The sequence below is a fragment of the Ceratina calcarata genome, unplaced genomic scaffold, assembly GCF_001652005.2.
Source record: "Ceratina calcarata isolate Rehan_Ccalc_2016 unplaced genomic scaffold, ASM165200v1 scaffold525.2, whole genome shotgun sequence".
NCBI classification, from domain to species: Eukaryota; Metazoa; Arthropoda; class Insecta; order Hymenoptera; family Apidae; genus Ceratina; species Ceratina calcarata.
Window position 1 is genome coordinate 578,932 of NW_017176396.1, and position 18,203 is coordinate 597,134.

Below are 18,203 nucleotides of genomic sequence, written 5' to 3' on the forward strand. Positions count from 1 at the left end.
GCGACCGTGGCTTGACTGGAACAGTAAACACGACAAGCTACCAGGGAGACCGTTGAGCTTCGTTGTGTTTCATTCCTGTGGAGGAGTCGACACATACGTAACGCATGCTGCGTACTTACATACGACGGTTTCTTCTCGCGTTGACCGCGCTATCGTCGCCGAATTACGTCATCCTTTGAACATAGACGCCACAGCTACTGGAATGTAAATACGTTAGCTGCTGACCGTTGATTAATTGCGCTTGATGACGGTTCGTTGTGTAACGTGAACTGCGATGCCTTTACCCCTGATAAGAAATTTTCTGCAACGTTCATTTCCCACTTTTTACAGTTTCACTCATTTAATATTGTAATAGGTTGCTTAAATCTTTAGTACTGTGTGTATATAAAACACGAATTCTCCTAATTGGAACCATAGTTTCTAACTGCTAAGACAGTTTTTAAAAAGAGATTGCACGCTCGTTGTATGGACCTTAACTGAGGAACACCCTGCTGAAAGTAGATTTATTTATTTTGATTGGCGGAATTGCTACAAACGACCTTGACGGATACAGAGGGACTTCAAAGTAGCATCTATAAAGTACTTATATTCACTCTATGAGGCACTTCCGGTTTACAAACGTTCGAAACATTTAGGAAAAAGGAAAACATACATATAATTGAAGTATTCGATTAAATCTCATTTAATATAATTTTATAGAAAACTTAATGACAATGCAGTCTTTTTTTATAAAATCTTATGGGAAAGATATCTATCCGCTTTTATATGCACGAAGAAATGAATCAAAGAAGCGGGTGGGAGTAGGGAGTGAAAATGAATAACCATCGTTTGCGGAGGAAGCAGACAGGAAATCCTTGAAAACGAAGAAGCAACGAATCGTTTGCGACCACAAGACTTGAGCAGGCTGTGGTCAAGATTGTTTCTTGGCTGTCGGGAAGGGTGAAGAACAAAAGGGGTGGCGATGGTTCCTTCGACAAAGAAGAGGAAGGAACCCGCGGATGGTCAGCCATCCGTGATTTCCCGTCCTTGCCTTTGCCTTTACACCGGTAACAAAAAATGGCCATATCCGTTACAGAGTCAATTTCGTGAACTTCGACAATCTTAAAAGTTGAACAAAGAGTCCCTACGAATTTTTATGGAAACAAATTGATGGCCGTAATTCGTATAATTAATGCTCTCCGGTTTCAAAGGAGAATTCGCACGAGCGTATGCGAGTCCACGTTTTATGGCTTCGAACGAGTTACCAAGGGACAACGTCCTCTTTGTCTTTTGCAGATCGCGGTCTGGGTACGATTCTAGTAGCGGCGGAGAGTCTGACAACGAATACAGTGCCAGCGTCTGTCGTGGGGCCGGCAATCAGTCTCAGAATCCGAACACGACCGCGAGTCATGGGCAAGGGAAGCACATAAACAAAGGAAGGTGGACCAAAGAGGAGGTAATCAATCGGAAGCTCTACACTAAAAACACCCTTTCCGAGTCACGCGAACTTAAATAAAATACTTGATAAATAGAATTGTGAATTTCATGCAATTAAAAAATATTGAATATACATCGCATTAAAAAATATTAAATATTAAATATTGAATTAATAAATGCTGCATATTTATTTAAAATATCTAAACATAAACTACAATTTGAATAGATATCCGGTCACAGCATAAAATCATTTCGACCGACTTGTATTAATTTGAAAGCTCATGATCACAATTTTGCTGCGTGTCCTGCGATTCCCCTCGCGCGTAGCTCGATATTTCGGGGAGTGCACGCGTGATCGCGCCATCGTGTACCGTGACTTTGATCGGATGTAACGCGTAAGGGAGGAATACAATGAGAACGGGCCTCGGAAAAAGGTCCACCCTTCGTTTCGTACCTTCTACAACGAGTTAGGTCCGCGGGCAGATGCCCTCGACCACCCCATAGTCATATGCGCGGCCATAGAGTGTATCGGGGCGCGCCACGTCGTATGGTTTCCCGTGGGAAACATCTCAGAGACCTATCGATCCCGTGCATATGTCATGTGACCTCTTTTCGTCCTTTCTGCATTGTTTTCTTTCCCACCCTAATGCAACTGTGACGCAAATCAACTTTATTCAACTCTTCATTGCGTTTCCATAAATTTTATTTTATACTGTACGATTTTTTTAAAGAATCAAACGTTTCTAGTTTATGCGTATTCCTTCATTGCCTTTTCTCGTAAAAAAATAAATTTAATCTTTTTGCTCTGACAATCCTAACGAACGTGTCCTTTTAAACCGGAAGCGCATCCGATCGAAATTCTTAATCCGAATTTGGCGAATCGAGAACGCAGCTGCTTGCAAACGAGGTCACGCTTATCAGAGTTCTTTTCGCAAAGCGTATCAAGGTTTAACTACCTTTCTCCTGTGTAACGCGCGTTCCCGTTCGAATGAATTCCAGGACGCTCTGTTGAAGCAACTAGTGAGCAACGCGGAGCAACTCGGGAACGGACTTCGATGGGACGCCATAGCCGGCCACTTTCCAGACCGGAGCGATGTTCAGTGTCAACAGAGATGGGCGAAGGTCGTGAATCCGGAGCTGGTCTATCCGTTACAGAGTCAATTTCGTGAACTTCGACAATCTTAAAAGTTGAACAAAGAGTCCCTACGAATTTTTATGGAAACAAATTGATGGCCGTAATTCGTATAATTAATGCTCTCCGGTTTCAAAGGAGAATTCGCACGAGCGTATGCGAGTCCACGTTTTATGGCTTCGAACGAGTTACCAAGGGACAACGTCCTCTTTGTCTTTTGCAGATCGCGGTCTGGGTACGATTCTAGTAGCGGCGGAGAGTCTGACAACGAATACAGTGCCAGCGTCTGTCGTGGGGCCGGCAATCAGTCTCAGAATCCGAACACGACCGCGAGTCATGGGCAAGGGAAGCACATAAACAAAGGAAGGTGGACCAAAGAGGAGGTAATCAATCGGAAGCTCTACACTAAAAACACCCTTTCCGAGTCACGCGAACTTAAATAAAATACTTGATAAATAGAATTGTGAATTTCATGCAATTAAAAAATATTGAATATACATCGCATTAAAAAATATTAAATATTAAATATTGAATTAATAAATGCTGCATATTTATTTAAAATATCTAAACATAAACTACAATTTGAATAGATATCCGGTCACAGCATAAAATCATTTCGACCGACTTGTATTAATTTGAAAGCTCATGATCACAATTTTGCTGCGTGTCCTGCGATTCCCCTCGCGCGTAGCTCGATATTTCGGGGAGTGCACGCGTGATCGCGCCATCGTGTACCGTGACTTTGATCGGATGTAACGCGTAAGGGAGGAATACAATGAGAACGGGCCTCGGAAAAAGGTCCACCCTTCGTTTCGTACCTTCTACAACGAGTTAGGTCCGCGGGCAGATGCCCTCGACCACCCCATAGTCATATGCGCGGCCATAGAGTGTATCGGGGCGCGCCACGTCGTATGGTTTCCCGTGGGAAACATCTCAGAGACCTATCGATCCCGTGCATATGTCATGTGACCTCTTTTCGTCCTTTCTGCATTGTTTTCTTTCCCACCCTAATGCAACTGTGACGCAAATCAACTTTATTCAACTCTTCATTGCGTTTCCATAAATTTTATTTTATACTGTACGATTTTTTTAAAGAATCAAACGTTTCTAGTTTATGCGTATTCCTTCATTGCCTTTTCTCGTAAAAAAATAAATTTAATCTTTTTGCTCTGACAATCCTAACGAACGTGTCCTTTTAAACCGGAAGCGCATCCGATCGAAATTCTTAATCCGAATTTGGCGAATCGAGAACGCAGCTGCTTGCAAACGAGGTCACGCTTATCAGAGTTCTTTTCGCAAAGCGTATCAAGGTTTAACTACCTTTCTCCTGTGTAACGCGCGTTCCCGTTCGAATGAATTCCAGGACGCTCTGTTGAAGCAACTAGTGAGCAACGCGGAGCAACTCGGGAACGGACTTCGATGGGACGCCATAGCCGGCCACTTTCCAGACCGGAGCGATGTTCAGTGTCAACAGAGATGGGCGAAGGTCGTGAATCCGGAGCTGGTCAAGGGACCGTGGACGAAAGAGGTAAATCAGTGGACTTGACATTTTTCAAACATTCTTGGTCGAAAACCGCTCAACGGAATTACCCTTCATCCTTTTCATACATCAATATGACTTAAATTTATTCTTAAATTGAATACAAAGTGTCAGTCTTCGTTCTATGTCCTTTAATTATATTTTTGTATGCCCTGTTTGATATGCAAGAGGTAAAGTAAGGTAAGAGACAGTCATACACATCCCTAAACAAAGTTTTCGTCTTCTCTCCGATTGCATCCTGATCAGAGTTTAAGATCCAAGTTCCCTCTGTCTGAGACCGAGGTTGGAAGGTCTGGATTCATAACGGCACGGCCCTGCAGACCACGTACGCCTACACGTAGCGGAGGCGAGCGTGGAGGCCCTCTTTTCTCTCCGTCTTTGTCCGTGGCGACGGTTGCCACGGTGGGGTATGCAACAAGAAAAAGAGGAGACCGCGAGAGGTCCGCGGAGATGCTGCGCGCCCGTGCCAATGCACTTGGCAACAGCCAAGGGCACAAGTAAATCCTCCGCGTACACGCGGAGCGGTCATGGAGGGCCGCGTTGGTGTGCACCTGATTGTCGATGGTGTGCGAGCGTCCTCTCGTTGCGAACCCTTCCTCTCCCCTCGCCCTTTTCTCTCTTATTCGTGCGCGACGATCATCACCGTGTCCTCTTCTCTTTCCCGGTCCGGGAGACCTACCGCCACGTTCTTCTCCGCCTCCCTTCGACTCTCTCCTCGCCTTCGAGAAAATACTTGCGAGCCGAACTTGCCTTCCGGTGGATTCTCGGTTGGTGGGAACTCGCACGGGGTATTGGCAACGTTCGAGGACGGAGACTCACCTATAGCTGGGACTGTTTACGTTCATGCGATAAAGAAATATGAACATCTTATTCTAATCCAGTACTACGGATGAGATTTGAAGCGTAGAAAAAAAATATACGTTAAAATTTTTTAAATAAATAAAACACTATATATGAAAATGAATTCCAATGTTCGGTCGATAGTTTACAACCATTCATCCTAAATACCCTCCAAGCGTTCGGTGAACTGATGATCGGTGACGTTCGCAGGAGGACGAAAAAGTGGTAGAATTAGTGGAACGATACGGGCCGAAGAAGTGGACGTTAATTGCACGGCATCTGAAGGGTCGTATCGGTAAGCAGTGCCGGGAACGATGGCACAATCACCTGAACCCGGGTATCAAGAAAACCGCGTGGACGGAGGCGGAGGACAGGATCATCGTCGAGGCACACCGCAGGGTGGGCAATCAGTGGGCGAAAATAGCGAAGCTGTTACCGGGAAGGACGGACAATGCCATAAAAAATCATTGGAACAGCACCATGAGAAGAAAGTATGAGACTGAAGAGGGCAGATCCACCACTGGCACAAGAGGTTCTTTTATTTCTTATGATTTATTAAATAAGAAAACTGGATAAACAGTTAGCCATAGCTATACATCATCAGAAGAGGAAAATTCTTATAAAGATTAATTATTTGTTTTAAATAGGGAGGGGTAGAAGAAAAGCTGTGGTGGAAGCGTCGGTGCCGTCTAGAGACAGTCTGTGTACAGAAGAAGATTTACCGAGTCAGAGTCGTTTGAAGGCGTCGACGAGTAAGGAAAACATATCGAGCAACGCGCAACAACATAATCTAGGCATTGACCAGCTGGACTGGGCCAGGGCTTGGGATAATCAACAGAGCGATCAGACTTACCATCCGCTGCTGAGTCTGAACGAACGCACGCACGGGAGCGAATCACAACTAAATTCTCCTTCGAAGAAGAGCTCCTCTCCCAGAGTCAAGACTGAACAAATATCACCCTTCACTAAGTACGTTTAAAATGCATAACATGATTTGTCGAAATATAATCAACGTTCTTTATTTAAAAAAATTTGTTCATAGGTACTTTGATTTACAAATGCAAAACGAAGTTGATTCGAAGAGCTCGGAGATTAGATTAATGCCAATGCCAGACCTAGAAGAGTTACCAAGCACCCTAACGGAGAAAGAGAGGAGCAGTCCACCCCCCATTCTGCGGCGGCGCAGAAATATTCAGCTCCTTCAGCAAAGGACAGAAACCCCTGACAGCGCGAGTCAGTCTGATTACATGTTGATGAACCAACAGCAGCAACAGACTGGTGACACCACCCCATCCACGCCCATTAAACAACTGCCTTTCAGTCCGTCACAGTTCTTGAACAGCCTGAGTCCGGACACCTCCTCGTGGCCACGGGCGAGCACGCCGAAAGGTAGCAGCCCGGGTCCGCTCACGACACCTCAGCCCACTGGTCTTCGACGAAGTCAGAACGGTACTTTCCCTAATCCATTTAATATACACGTTTGCTCGTATAAACATACTTAATCATATCGCGATTCTTTTATAAGATGGCAATACGCCGAGGACGCCGACACCGTTCAAAAATGCGTTGGCCGAGTTAGAACGGCGAAGCGGCGCGACTACTCAGTTACCTGCCACCCCAAGCCGCCTGGACGCTTTAACCGAAATTATAAAACAGGAAACCGATCGCGAAAGTCTAGCAGGGACCAGTGGCATCCTCCAGGACTCCGGTTACGGCACGATCAGGAGGCGGGGTAAGGAGAATAGCGCGCCCGGTGGAAAGAGAGCGCGCAAAGCTCTTTGTCAAGCTTGGGCAAATGCTTCTCAGGATAATTCCGAAATGAGTTTCATTGTAGAAACACCGGTAAGTTTTCATTTAGCATTAAACGAGTGAACAAATTCTGTGACTTAGATTTTTATTTCCCTCTTTCCTTGATTGTGTTACAGAGCAAAAGTTTGGATACGTCTGTATTATTTTCGCCGGCATCCATGGCGTTGGAAGATAGTTTCTTAACAGCAGGAACTAGCCCACTAGGCACTAGGGACGTGAAGGTAGAGAATCATGTCCATAATCAATCACAAATTCAAACGCAACCAGCCCTATCCTGGTATTATTCCCGTACCAATCGCCTTTAGACACGCTAGCCGGCCTTCTCTTAATTTTTCTTTGTCTAACATTTCGTCTCTTTTCCTCCTTTGTTTAGCGTATTTCTTACAATTAGTCGGTCTTGCCTGCCTGTCGATTAACGTTGGATATGCTCGTCGCTTTTATTGCCTTTTATTTTTATTCCTTTTTTAACTTATAACTAAATCTTAAAACAACCAAGGCGCGCGAAGAACTACTTAACCCTGTATTTATTCCCCGCCCTCGCCTCTAACTATCCCTTTTTCGTCGCCCTGGTAACGACAATCCAAAGATTATTAGCGATTTTCTTTTATTAAGTGCTAGGTGTATAATTACGGAGTAACATGACTAACATTAATATTAATAACGTCGTAAATTATCGGTTTGATTTATTTATAACATTAATTTATTATTTTTTACGACGCGTTTGCTTTCCCTGTTAAATTATTTATGTTTACCCAGTGACGTTAGTATTCTCGTAGATGAGAGAAATAACGAAAAACGGTTTCGTGTTATTGTTTAAGCAGGTGTAAAGGTTTTACCCCCTTATACCCGGAAACATCGTACTTAAGTTATTCTATCTTTTCGCGTGCATCGCACATTGTTTATGCATATTCGACCGACGTACCACCTGTTCGTCGTTGCTCTAGATTGGAAACATCCGTACTTCTTTCCAAGATAAAAAGAATCGCGACGCGTTCTCCGGTGCTGTGCAAAAAAAAAGTCGGTCTTGTTTCGTTTTTGTTTGCTTCATTTTTCCTTTCGTACAATCAATTTTTATTGGTAATTAAATTACGCGTGCTATGTATATATATAGAGAGGCTCGCTTCATTATGATCAATTTTTTTTGTCTCTTTTTGTTGATGATTACTCGTGTAAATTATTCGCATACTTCCGGTACTAGGAGGCGAAGAGAACTGGAAACATCTATTCCGGTGACACTGTTAAATTAATGTATTATTTTTTTTGGAGAAATAAGACGTAATCATGTTATTATAATAGATCCTGTGCACAAGTAAAATTATGGGACGAGAAAAATTGCTACAGAGGATTCAATATTATCAAAGTCATTGTTCTCATCATATTACTTGAAGTGTTTACAGTTTTACTCTCGCTGCCTTGAGTAACACTTCGTTGTTTCAAGTACTAAACGAAAGGTACGGATTACCGGTGATCCACGCGGCATGAAACGCGTTAATCATGTGTTCCGGAATGTATGTATCGTCTTATCGTGGCTCCTTCGTCCTTTGATCGATTCCCTCGAATCGCATCCCGCACGATTATACATAATATATATATACATAGATATATATATAAAAATATAGCGTCTATTTATTATTATATTAATATATATATACATATTTTATATATATATATATACTCTTTATTCCTTTGGTAATAACGTTGAATTGCCGCATGTTTACAAACTAACTTGAACGAAAAGAAAAGAAAGAATGCCTTTGTACAGAGGCCTGGCCTAGCGTACCAAAGCACCATCCCTTGAAGTCCCACCAGCATCATCATCATCATCATCTCTACCCTAAGTCCTATCCCGAGGAAGCCCACAAGCCCAAAGAAACAATTTCGTGTGGCGGTCGTGACGAGACGAATCTCTTTAAAGTCTGACTCGCAACCGATGCGAAGAAAAAAGAGGAAACGATACAAAAGGCCTAGTCACTCCACGATATGTGAAACGTGGTGTATAGTTCATCCACGAGTGCATAACGTATCCCAGTGAAAAAAACGCGTATTAAGAAAAGGACGAACAATAAAATTGTTCGAGTAAGACTCCCAGTAATTATTCGCTGTTTCTCTAATCGTGTCCTTTCTGTCTCCCTTTCTCTTACTACTCTACATCCCCTCTATTTTTCTATCGCGAACTCTTAAAACGTGTTCGATACAGAAATTTTGTTCTGGCTAGTCAAACGAACTTTAAAATTGAAAAGAACGATTATCTTGTTCGTTTCGAAACGAATCATTTTCTAAGCGCGTTTTCTTTTAATCGCCGGCTGTAGCTAGTGTGTCTATCCTTTCCAGACTTCCTACGACTTTGTGTCCGTACAACGGAAGCCCAACGCCAAGAGGGCGATCACGTTCGACGCGTTCGACAGTCCTTGTTGTATCCTCAGCCCTCTGCCGCTCAGGCCAGCTAAACGCGCCAAGGTGAGTAAATTATTATTTTTTTTTATTTATAATTCGCTTTATACTCTCCACAATAGATTTTGTCGTTAGCGATTCGATATTCCGGGGTCAGATTTCCTCTCGCGTGGTATGGATGCTTTCCTTTTGGACGCTCGAAAGACACCTGTCGCGATAGATCGGATTTCGTTGATCCCGGATCAAAAGAAGTTTTTAAATTTACATTACAATAATTAAAGTTGTTCGAGATAAAAATTATATAGACGTTTTAAAATATTACGTACAATATTTAGGATGTTTGTCTGTGTTTAATTAAAGATACAATTGGAAGCGCAATGGACAGCGGTAGCATGTGGACGGACGCGGGACCAACTCGATATGACGCAGGCTGCCCGACGATTTCTCAGCAGTAACGGGTACCTGCCGTTACGTCCTCGTTCGCTGAATTTTTAAAAGTCTTCGCTGTAGCAGCGATGACTCGGTCGCACTTCGTGGTACAAAAAAGAACGCGACGTTGAACTAGTCGTAATTAAAAGGAAAGAATGAAAACTATGCGGCGCTTCCGTTTAAGGAATACGGCCTTTTCTCTATTGGATGAGATAAGAGTTTAAACTAAAACGAAGTTATTGGAAAAGAGATATATATCTATCTATTAGGCAAATTTACGGATCGAGGGCGAACGCGTCCGCGCATTGACAAAGGTATGATTGAAAACAGTCGAAACTCTTTTCTCCGAATGAAACCGCGATGTAAACGGAATTACATCTGAAAAGGAGAGGGAATACTTCCGTTTGCAGGTTTTATTCTCAGCGGGTTCGCATCGGACACGAGTAAACCGCAGAAACGAAAGCAAAACGATAGACGCTTTTGCACTTTTTTGTTTTTTGGTGATAGGAAGTTGCTACTGCAATCGTCTTAGATTAAAGTGGTAGAGCGTAGGAGTAGCGAATCTCGCAGATTTTCACTTCGGTAAACATTGCTTGTTCCCGTTGAGATACGCGCAAATTATATACATTTTTTTTGTAATTGTGTTTTTTAGAGGGCAACGGCACCAGGAATGTTTACGCGAAGCAACTCATACGTGTATTATATGTTACAATTAATTTCGTACATGAAATTTTTTCTTTTATATCAATTTATTCTTGGACATTTTTGCTAATAGGCAGTAGCGACCTTCTTATCACGTTCGTACGAAAATGATAAAAGAATGGAATAATAGCCGGTTTATTTGATACAATAGTATATATAATATAATATAAAACAAAAAGCATTATTGCGGCCGTTATGTACAAAGAGCCTTTTTTGTAACTGGTATTTAATTTACAACTGAATAATAAAAGACGTGATGATAATCACACCAAAAAAGAAACTACCGGTGAACGACCTTTCGAGTGAATCCTCTCGCGATTTTGTTTAATTCGTTGACCATTTGTGTTAATTTCGTTTCTTGACATAGATCATTATGTGACTTTTACGAAATATGCCGTGGAATGGACAAGAGGTAAGTGCTCACATGGTAGCCACCCGTTACACACATTGCTCAACAAACGATTAGACGAAGCTCATAAGTGATTGCGGAAAGTATTTGCACATCGTGAAACTATTTTAGAATTAATCAAGTGTTTAGTAATACTTCCAATAAAATGAAGAGACGTTTGTGAAAATTTAATTCGCAATTTAAATACCTACGTTATTATAAGTGTGTGCGAATACTCTCTTTAATCACTTTATGTAAAATCAATTTTATTTTGGGCTTCAAACGTATTACATTAAACCTCTCCTTGTCATCAAGACGCAAATTATATCATATGCTATTTAGAAATGCAAATCAAACATGACAAGATAATCGTATTCATGACCGATCCGACGAACATCGAATAATTAATAATTCTAAGGCACTTCCTGCGTGCGCGTTTTTTCACATTATTCAATGTCCGAATTTGATGTTTCCGACAGAAATTTCAAGATCAAATACGCACTACGCAGTGGAGCTACGTTCCATTCGGAACTTCGTTAGCAATCGTATCACATTCTTCACGGTCCGATTCTTTTTTATTCTCCCTTAGTTTTAAGATTAAATAGTAATAAAGTATGTTCTACGTTCTTAGCCGCTTACCTAGTTGATTGATTTTAAAAGTAAAATACTGCTTCCACATCGTAAAACGCTTTTTTTTTTCAAAACATGCATACAAAAATTGGAATGAACTGAAATTAATACCACTATTTCGTCTTTTATAGGATCAGAAAGATTTAAGAATGTTGTTGCTACGACAAATAAACATGAATCACTGGCTGTCCGCGCGAAACGAGTTAAACACGTTAGCCTTGCTTGAAAGTTATGATCAATCACGTGCACGTTGGAGAAAAAGAAATCGAAATCTTTGATCTCGGAACTGTAGCAAACGTAGTCATTCTACTGGCACGTGTATTTTCTCATAAATTATCCAAATTGATTGATTTTTCGTCAATCGAGAAGCGCATGAGTAAATGCGTGCACTAAAAGAGACCCCGAAACATAATAAAATTATGTTTAGGACTTCAATTCACGATAAAATGACGGTAATGCCCGATAAAATTCGATAGCTTAATACGGTAGCCTGATATCTCACAGATCATTTCGCAGGCTCGCGATACGAATTTGTTTATTTATGATTTCTAAAAAATGCGCTGATAAGTAAATTCCAGATGTTCGATGTTTACAGAAGAAGAAATCCACGTAAAATATTTAAAACGAAGTATTACAATCGATAGAAATTGGAAGAAATGTTCGTTCGGATTTCATTTCTCAGACACCTCGATAAAAATACGAATTTGCATAAATATCTACGATTCAGCGATCAGCTTGCGTCACCCAACTATCTGAGATTCCCCCGCGCACATATTTTTTCCTGCATGTAAAGCGTACGTTCGTATCAAAAAATGATCTTTGACTAGATGACGATCTTTTCGAAAATTGTACACACGATAATCCATCAACAGATAAGAGAATGCGTCTTATTTAGTAGTAATCTCATCATTTTTCTATCTCTAATACCTATAGCTGCGTAATATAACATCGGGAATCTATGTATAGGTAGTCGATACAGAGGAACTCGTAGCTGTCTGATGATAATAATATAGCTAAAAGGATGAAGGAGGAGTCTTCGATCTTTTCTTTGACTAGCACTACCTGTACGTATTGATCGATTAGTACTTTTACGAAAAGATTGCATCGAAAGCAAGTCACGCATTACGAAACGGTTCATTAAACGGATCTAATTTCGAGACAGCGCGAGTAAAATTCTAGGCGATGGGTGATACCGTGCCGTAATTATCGCGAAATAGGATTAAAAGGCTGTCGAGAACATGCCGCACTGCTTCAGCACGAGTCGCTATCGTTACAGAGAATGGATATTCGCGATTCAAAATTTGTTTATTAAATAATTCGAATTACTTATACGTTAAAACTTTTTAAACTGACCTCTCGTCTACGCTGTAGGCGCCAAGGCGCGACTATCCAATTACTTTTTTTCGGTGTCTCATGATTATCATTACAGGCGAACTGATTATCGAGATCAGTCGCTACGTTCAGCCTCCTAATAAAATAACATCTATAAAAAGTCTGAAAACAATCAACAAAGATGTATAAATTCACTAAAAACAAGTAAAGAGGTATAATGCCGAAGAGGCTATTTCCTAGTGTCTTTTTTTAAAAACGCTCGAAAGAGACACTTCCTTGGGAAACGTATCTCTTCCAATTTTAATACTCAGAATTCCGGCATCGCGAGTTCTCTTCGCTGCCCGCGTTGCTCTCGCCAGACGTTTAGTCCAGCCTATCCGGATCTGCTGAACATTTTAAAACACAATAAACAATAAATTAGAATAAGTGAAAGACGTCGATCAGTAGTTATGTGTACCTGGAGAAGAGGATCCTTTGACTCTGCATGTGTTGTAACTTCCACAGTTTAAACACTTCAAACCTACAACATGGAATGGTACCATTGACTTCTGAAAGATTAAAAAATTGGTCCATTGAAAATCGTCACCGTTTTTCGATTAAGAGAACTTAAGATGAAATCTTGTTATCCTTACTTCGTGACAGTCTTTGCAAAGAATATCAACATTATAATCCCTGTACTCCTGTGGCATCGGCGTCGACATTACTTCCGTGTCCAAAAATCGCCATAAATCGGTCATGTCCAGGAGAGACACTTGACAAATCGGGCACGCGTAGTATCCTGAATGTAACAGTTCATCGAAGCACATACGATGAAGCAGATGACCACAGCTTGGAATGTAGCAAGGTATACGGCTTGTGTGAATATCCTCCAGACAGATCGGACAATTCGATTGCGAAACGTTTTCAACACACTGAAAATATCACGCGCACGATTATGCTTTATGTAAACAGTTTCGATTCGATCGAGGATTAAATTAAAACGAGGTTCTACTGATTTTTATCTATGCGCGTTGCGTGCGACGGAACGTTTTCACTGACATTTAACGAAATTGACGACGCTTACGATTACGTACCGTGTGCCCGTTCTGCAACTGAATCGGCAAACACATGTTGCACTTGGCACAGTGGAAAAATCGGTCGCGACCGCCGAGCCTGCATATCCCGCAGCCGTCACAGTGATACTGATTCTTGTCTTCGTCATCGAACAGATTGCATTCGAGACACGTGTACTTGCCGAACCGGCAATGGCAGTTTTGGCAAGTGGCCTGCACCGGTTGACGCGTGTCGCACAGAACGCATATCAGTTCTGTCACTTCTTTTCGGTTGACCATATGCGTCTCCTCTTCGTCGTGACAGTATCGACACGTGTACACCTTGTTGCAACATGGTGTCTAAAAGAAAATTGAAAAAAGAAAAGAAAAGATTGTTCTCCGACCCGCAGATTCATTTGTTCTAAATCTAAAGTAACAAATTTTCCATTGTCTTCCAATTAAGGATGTATTGGCTATACAATCAATCCCAAAAGTTTATGTACCTTAGAAAACCGCATTTCCAATAATTAAAAAGAAATCAGACGTCGGAAGAACAATGCTAATAACAAATAGCTACGTGCTAAAAAGTATAGAAGGAAATATCCAATTAATTATTGATGTTGGCGAAAAACTTTTTATACAGAAGTTATAGGCATTGACATCCTTTACAAAGAAAGATTCTATGCATTTTTCTTCTAATTCCAGTATTTAACGAGTTAAGTATGATTATTTGGCATTTTATTGACATTGACAAAATCCGACCATCTCAGCGTCGAAACGGCGAACTTTTGGAACAAAATTTCGTTTTTCCTCAATAACTCCTAAACCGTTAGTCGTACGGGAAAATTGCATCAGACCTTTCTTGTAGAGGACGACGAGATCTACAATTTCTGTATAAAAAGTTTTCGCTAGCATTAATATTTAACGAGTTATGGACGAAAAACGAAAAAACAGTTTTTTGCAAATTACTCGTTAACTATTGACGCTAACGAAAAATTTTTACATGGAAATTGTAAGTCACTATAATTTTTCAAAGAACCCATGAATTGATTCAAAATTTTGCAGGTAGCTTTTTAATCGTAATAGGAATCTATAATAACAAATTCAACATGTTAGCATTGTTTAAGTATATAGCCTATATATCCTTAACAGAATCCGCTTATTAATACGTTATTTCTTTGGCGCGAGAAATATTTGTAAAATCGCAATTCATCCTTCTAATTTGTTAATGAATCACTTCTTAGAACCAGTTAGTTACTCGGGTGTTAATTTTTGTGCGAGTCGAAAAAAATGTTTAGGCAGTTTCGGACAGTTCAAACTTTCCGTCGGGACGTAACGAAAACGATTTCGACGAGTCCTTGCACACTTCAGAAAACGAAGGTCTCGGATAATAATCCAATTAGTCCCCATATGAATTCATCCTTGATCCTTAACCCTTTCGATGCAGCAGACGTTTATAAGCGTTCGACAAATCCGTTCGACGGCGCACGATAAAACCAGATCAACTTGCGAAGGTGATAATAATCTCTCGTTATAAATTCCGCTACCATTAACCGTTATCAGTCAATTTTTGTAGCCAATGTTGAATTTGACAAATATACAACAAGATTTTTCACGGAAATTTGAAAAAAACCGACCATACAAAAATGTACAATATGAATTAATAAAAAAAACTTTAATAATTGATTTAAAAGATTAGCTTTCATTAGTATTTGACAAGATGACATAATTTGAATCTTTTATTTACGGAATAGAATCAAATGACAAAGGTACATAAGTAGATGATCGGTTGTAATTGCAATTTCTGTTAGACGGTGCAACATCGTCTGAATTTACCATGTGCTAACGAAACACGTGTCACCAGAGCATCTTAATAACGTCCGATGTTTCGTCAAAGTACGCAGAGTATTCAATAAACAGCCATTAACCATCTTATTAAGATTGAAGAAACGAGCAATTCAGGTCTGAATCATTCGTTAAGCTAAAAATTCCATAATCTCAAGGTACTTCCTTTATCCCACTTTTATTTTCATTTTCTTGTGCACAATAACTAATCTCAAGATTACTTTCCTGATTCAGTTTTACAAAAATTCAAGTAACAATTCTTACTTATGAACAACGGAACGAATTGCGAGTTCTGTTAATAAGAATACAATCTCTATGACGAAAATTAATTGTATTCGAAGCTTGTTTTATTTCCCCAATCGTTCGAGTGTTAAGCAGACAGAAATTAATCGCGTGAAAAATAGTGCTGATTCAAATATCGTGCGATTCTCCAGCAAGATGCAACGTGTGCAACACAGTCGACCCTCGGTCGTAAAAGCCTATCTAGATTGTTCACGATGCTACTCTCTTGTCTAATATTTGTGAAGCAAAGATCTCGATGCCTTATCTTTATGCATTCAGGCAAACAAAGTGGGCAGACCGTGTAAGCAGTAAACCGAGCGATCCTCTACCGACAAATTAAATAGAAGAGAAGACTCTCGAGCATTAAGAAGACGTACAATTCGGCGCTTATTTCGAGGAATAACGCAGAAGCACTGGTCGCTGGTAGCAGCGCACGACATTTGACTTTATCCCGGCAATTGGCAGGCAGCAACACTTTGAAAGGGGGCGTTTTGTTACACAACACATGTGCTGAACTTCATCGATTTGTTTGCTGCGTATACATGCATCACATGTACGTATGCATGCACGTTCGCGTTTACAAACGACGGAACAGAAAAAGCTCCCCGTGTGCCCATTTCGGTGTCAGTCGTTAATTTGCGAGACTCCGCGCGGCGTTTATTTTCGAAACGTTTGTATGTGCTATCGATTATCCGGCAAGTTCAAGGATAACCAGAAAGATAGTATCAGTCCGCTTTGACTCTCGATTATTCGTAGGGCGCTTATTGAAATTCAAATAAATCCGCTCCACGGTAGCTTTTAGCTCGAACACCGTCTTCGGAAATGTAAATTTGGTTTATTCAACGCGGAGCGAACATTCGCCGGCTATATAAATTGGCGACTATTAATTGTCATCCGTTCGTTTGCATTTCTTTAAAACAAGCGGACAGTGTGATTTATCGTTGGACAACAATAATTGTTAAATACGGACGGCCCTCGTGACGGTGCGTAACACAAGCGAATCGTATAAGCTTCGATTGTTCCGAGAATCAAATTCGTTCCATAAAAAAAGTGAATAATCCATCTCTGCTAACTCAAAATGCATACCCGCTGGCAGGCTGTTACGCGAATTAATATAATTAAACTGTCATCCCGTGACGTTACTTTACGAACATCTAATAGGCCAATTAATCATATATATAAAGTACGTCTATTAGCATTCGTTGCATTGCCATTAGAATCGATACAAATTTGTTGAACATGCATGAACCCATGCGACGATAAAGGGATGAAGTGGAGCTTTACCGTAACAATGTTCTAAAAACGATTTGTATAACAGCAAACCTTCAATAAATGAGAAAAAGCATGTCATGAGGTTGAACCGCGCAAACCGATCACCGTACATCTACGTGATCAAAGCCGAAAACGCGCATATAATACCGCAAATGAATTGATGTGATTAATAATTAAATAATAATAATCGCATCTCTTGAAGAATGTACATTTTTAATCGATTGTTTTCTGGTAAGTGAAATGTGAAATTTCGAGTGAATTGTATAGATAATATTATACGAGATAGTAAACGATCGAAGAAGACTCACCACAAACTTGGACTTTCGCTTGTAATGCTCGCAGCCGTAATCGTCGTCGGCGGTCGTCTCCAGGGGTTCTTCCTTCGACGTCGACGCGCGGTCAGCCGCGGTGCGCGCTTCGTCGTTATTCTCCATATCTCGCGATGGTCCCAAATATCTTGCCTCTTTCTCCTCCGCCGCTACCTTCTTCTTATCAACTCGCACGTCGTCCTTTCCAGATTTCTTCGCGGCGTGTCCGATTAACATCCGCCCGGCCGCAGTTTGTTTGTTTAATTAACACGCCGTCGGCGTTTCAAGAACGGCGGAAAAAGTGTTGCACCGACGTCGAACGTTCGGATCACGCGCCGAATAAACAACAACGGGGCCCCGTGTTCTCTCCGTATGCGAACCTGGTTAAAGATCTGTCAACCCGAGCCGAAGGGAAACGTATCGGGCCTCATGTCTCCGCTCGCAAGTAGAAAATCGTTTCGTGCCATCATCGGCTGGCTGCGACCCGCACCGCAACTCTGCCTCCTCTGCGTCGCGAACGTTTTCGAAATAAGCGACTTGTATTTGAGCGATTGGTGACCGGGAATCGCGGGATTTTTCGTTGCACGTAATATAGGGTAACGCTACGGCGTTCGTTTGGCAATTAGAGAATGATACGCGAAGGAATGAGCCTCCGATTCTCGACAATTTCGGAGAAACAAGAATCGGCACTCCGTCACTTATGACATGACACTACTCTACTTCGTTGTACTGTACTATCACCACGGTGTAATGATTACAACGGCAGACGACGTTCGGAAAAAAACGATGCAAAAGTATGGCCGGAAGTTGTGACGACGCGTTGAGGTACTACGTCGCCGCGGCACCGTGTGCATCC

General features: G+C 41.3%; 2 protein-coding genes and 1 long non-coding RNA gene across 6 annotated transcripts in view; 1 reads left to right on the forward strand and 2 right to left on the reverse strand.

The window, feature by feature from the left end:
* Myb (proto-oncogene like protein Myb) overlaps positions 1-10,539 on the forward strand; it is a 30,770-nt gene extending 20,231 nt beyond the window's left edge. For 2 of the 3 annotated variants that reach the window (XM_026816481.1, XM_026816480.1), the window contains exons 2-11: positions 1,276-1,435; positions 2,416-2,556; positions 4,053-4,076; positions 5,139-5,460; positions 5,576-5,897; positions 5,971-6,377; positions 6,454-6,770; positions 6,854-6,958; positions 9,069-9,194; positions 9,489-10,539. In XM_026816481.1, the coding sequence (XP_026672282.1) occupies positions 1,276-1,435; positions 2,416-2,556; positions 4,053-4,076; positions 5,139-5,460; positions 5,576-5,897; positions 5,971-6,377; positions 6,454-6,770; positions 6,854-6,958; positions 9,069-9,194; positions 9,489-9,623 (2,059 nt within the window). In that variant the 3' untranslated portion in view covers positions 9,624-10,539. Of the gene's footprint in view, positions 1-1,275; positions 1,436-2,415; positions 2,557-2,618; positions 2,932-3,911; positions 4,077-5,138; positions 5,461-5,575; positions 5,898-5,970; positions 6,378-6,453; positions 6,771-6,853; positions 6,959-9,068; positions 9,195-9,488 lie in introns of those variants that run through there. The other variant, XM_026816478.1, reaches the window with a different exon arrangement.
* Positions 8,083-9,627, reverse strand: LOC113464764 (uncharacterized). Its single transcript, XR_003389618.1, has 2 exons — positions 9,455-9,627; positions 8,083-9,336 (listed from the first exon to the last, which is right to left on the reverse strand). It is a non-coding gene; the product is annotated as an uncharacterized LOC113464764 (long non-coding RNA).
* Positions 10,540-10,875: 336 nt separating the features above from the next.
* Rchy1 (Ring finger and CHY zinc finger domain containing 1) lies at positions 10,876-18,180 on the reverse strand. Of its 2 annotated transcripts, none has more exons than XM_026816484.1 (5): positions 17,348-18,180; positions 13,683-14,000; positions 13,242-13,520; positions 13,067-13,157; positions 10,876-12,992 (listed from the first exon to the last, which is right to left on the reverse strand). In XM_026816484.1, the coding sequence occupies exons 1-5, from the start codon at positions 17,582-17,584 to the stop codon at positions 12,973-12,975; spliced, it is 945 nt and encodes a 314-aa protein (XP_026672285.1). In that variant the 5' UTR covers positions 17,585-18,180; the 3' UTR covers positions 10,876-12,972. The 2 variants fall into 2 exon arrangements, with proteins under 2 accessions (XP_026672285.1, XP_017885897.1); XM_018030408.2 differs by having other exon boundaries at positions 10,876-12,995; positions 17,348-18,177.
* Positions 18,181-18,203: the final 23 nt, after the last annotated feature.

Bases quoted from the DNA above. Each gene is read 5' to 3' on its own strand.
- Rchy1 (XM_018030408.2), bottom strand. From the start codon at position 17,584: ATGTTAATCGGACACGCCGCGAAGAAATCTGGAAAGGACGACGTGCGA. The intron at 14,001-17,347 runs GTGAGTCTTCTT...ATTTTCTTTTAG, and splicing joins AGCGAAAGTCCAAGTTTGTG to ACACCATGTTGCAACAAGGT. The intron at 12,996-13,066 runs GTACACATAACT...TAAAATGTTCAG, and splicing joins CAAAGGATCCTCTTCTCCAG to CAGATCCGGATAGGCTGGAC.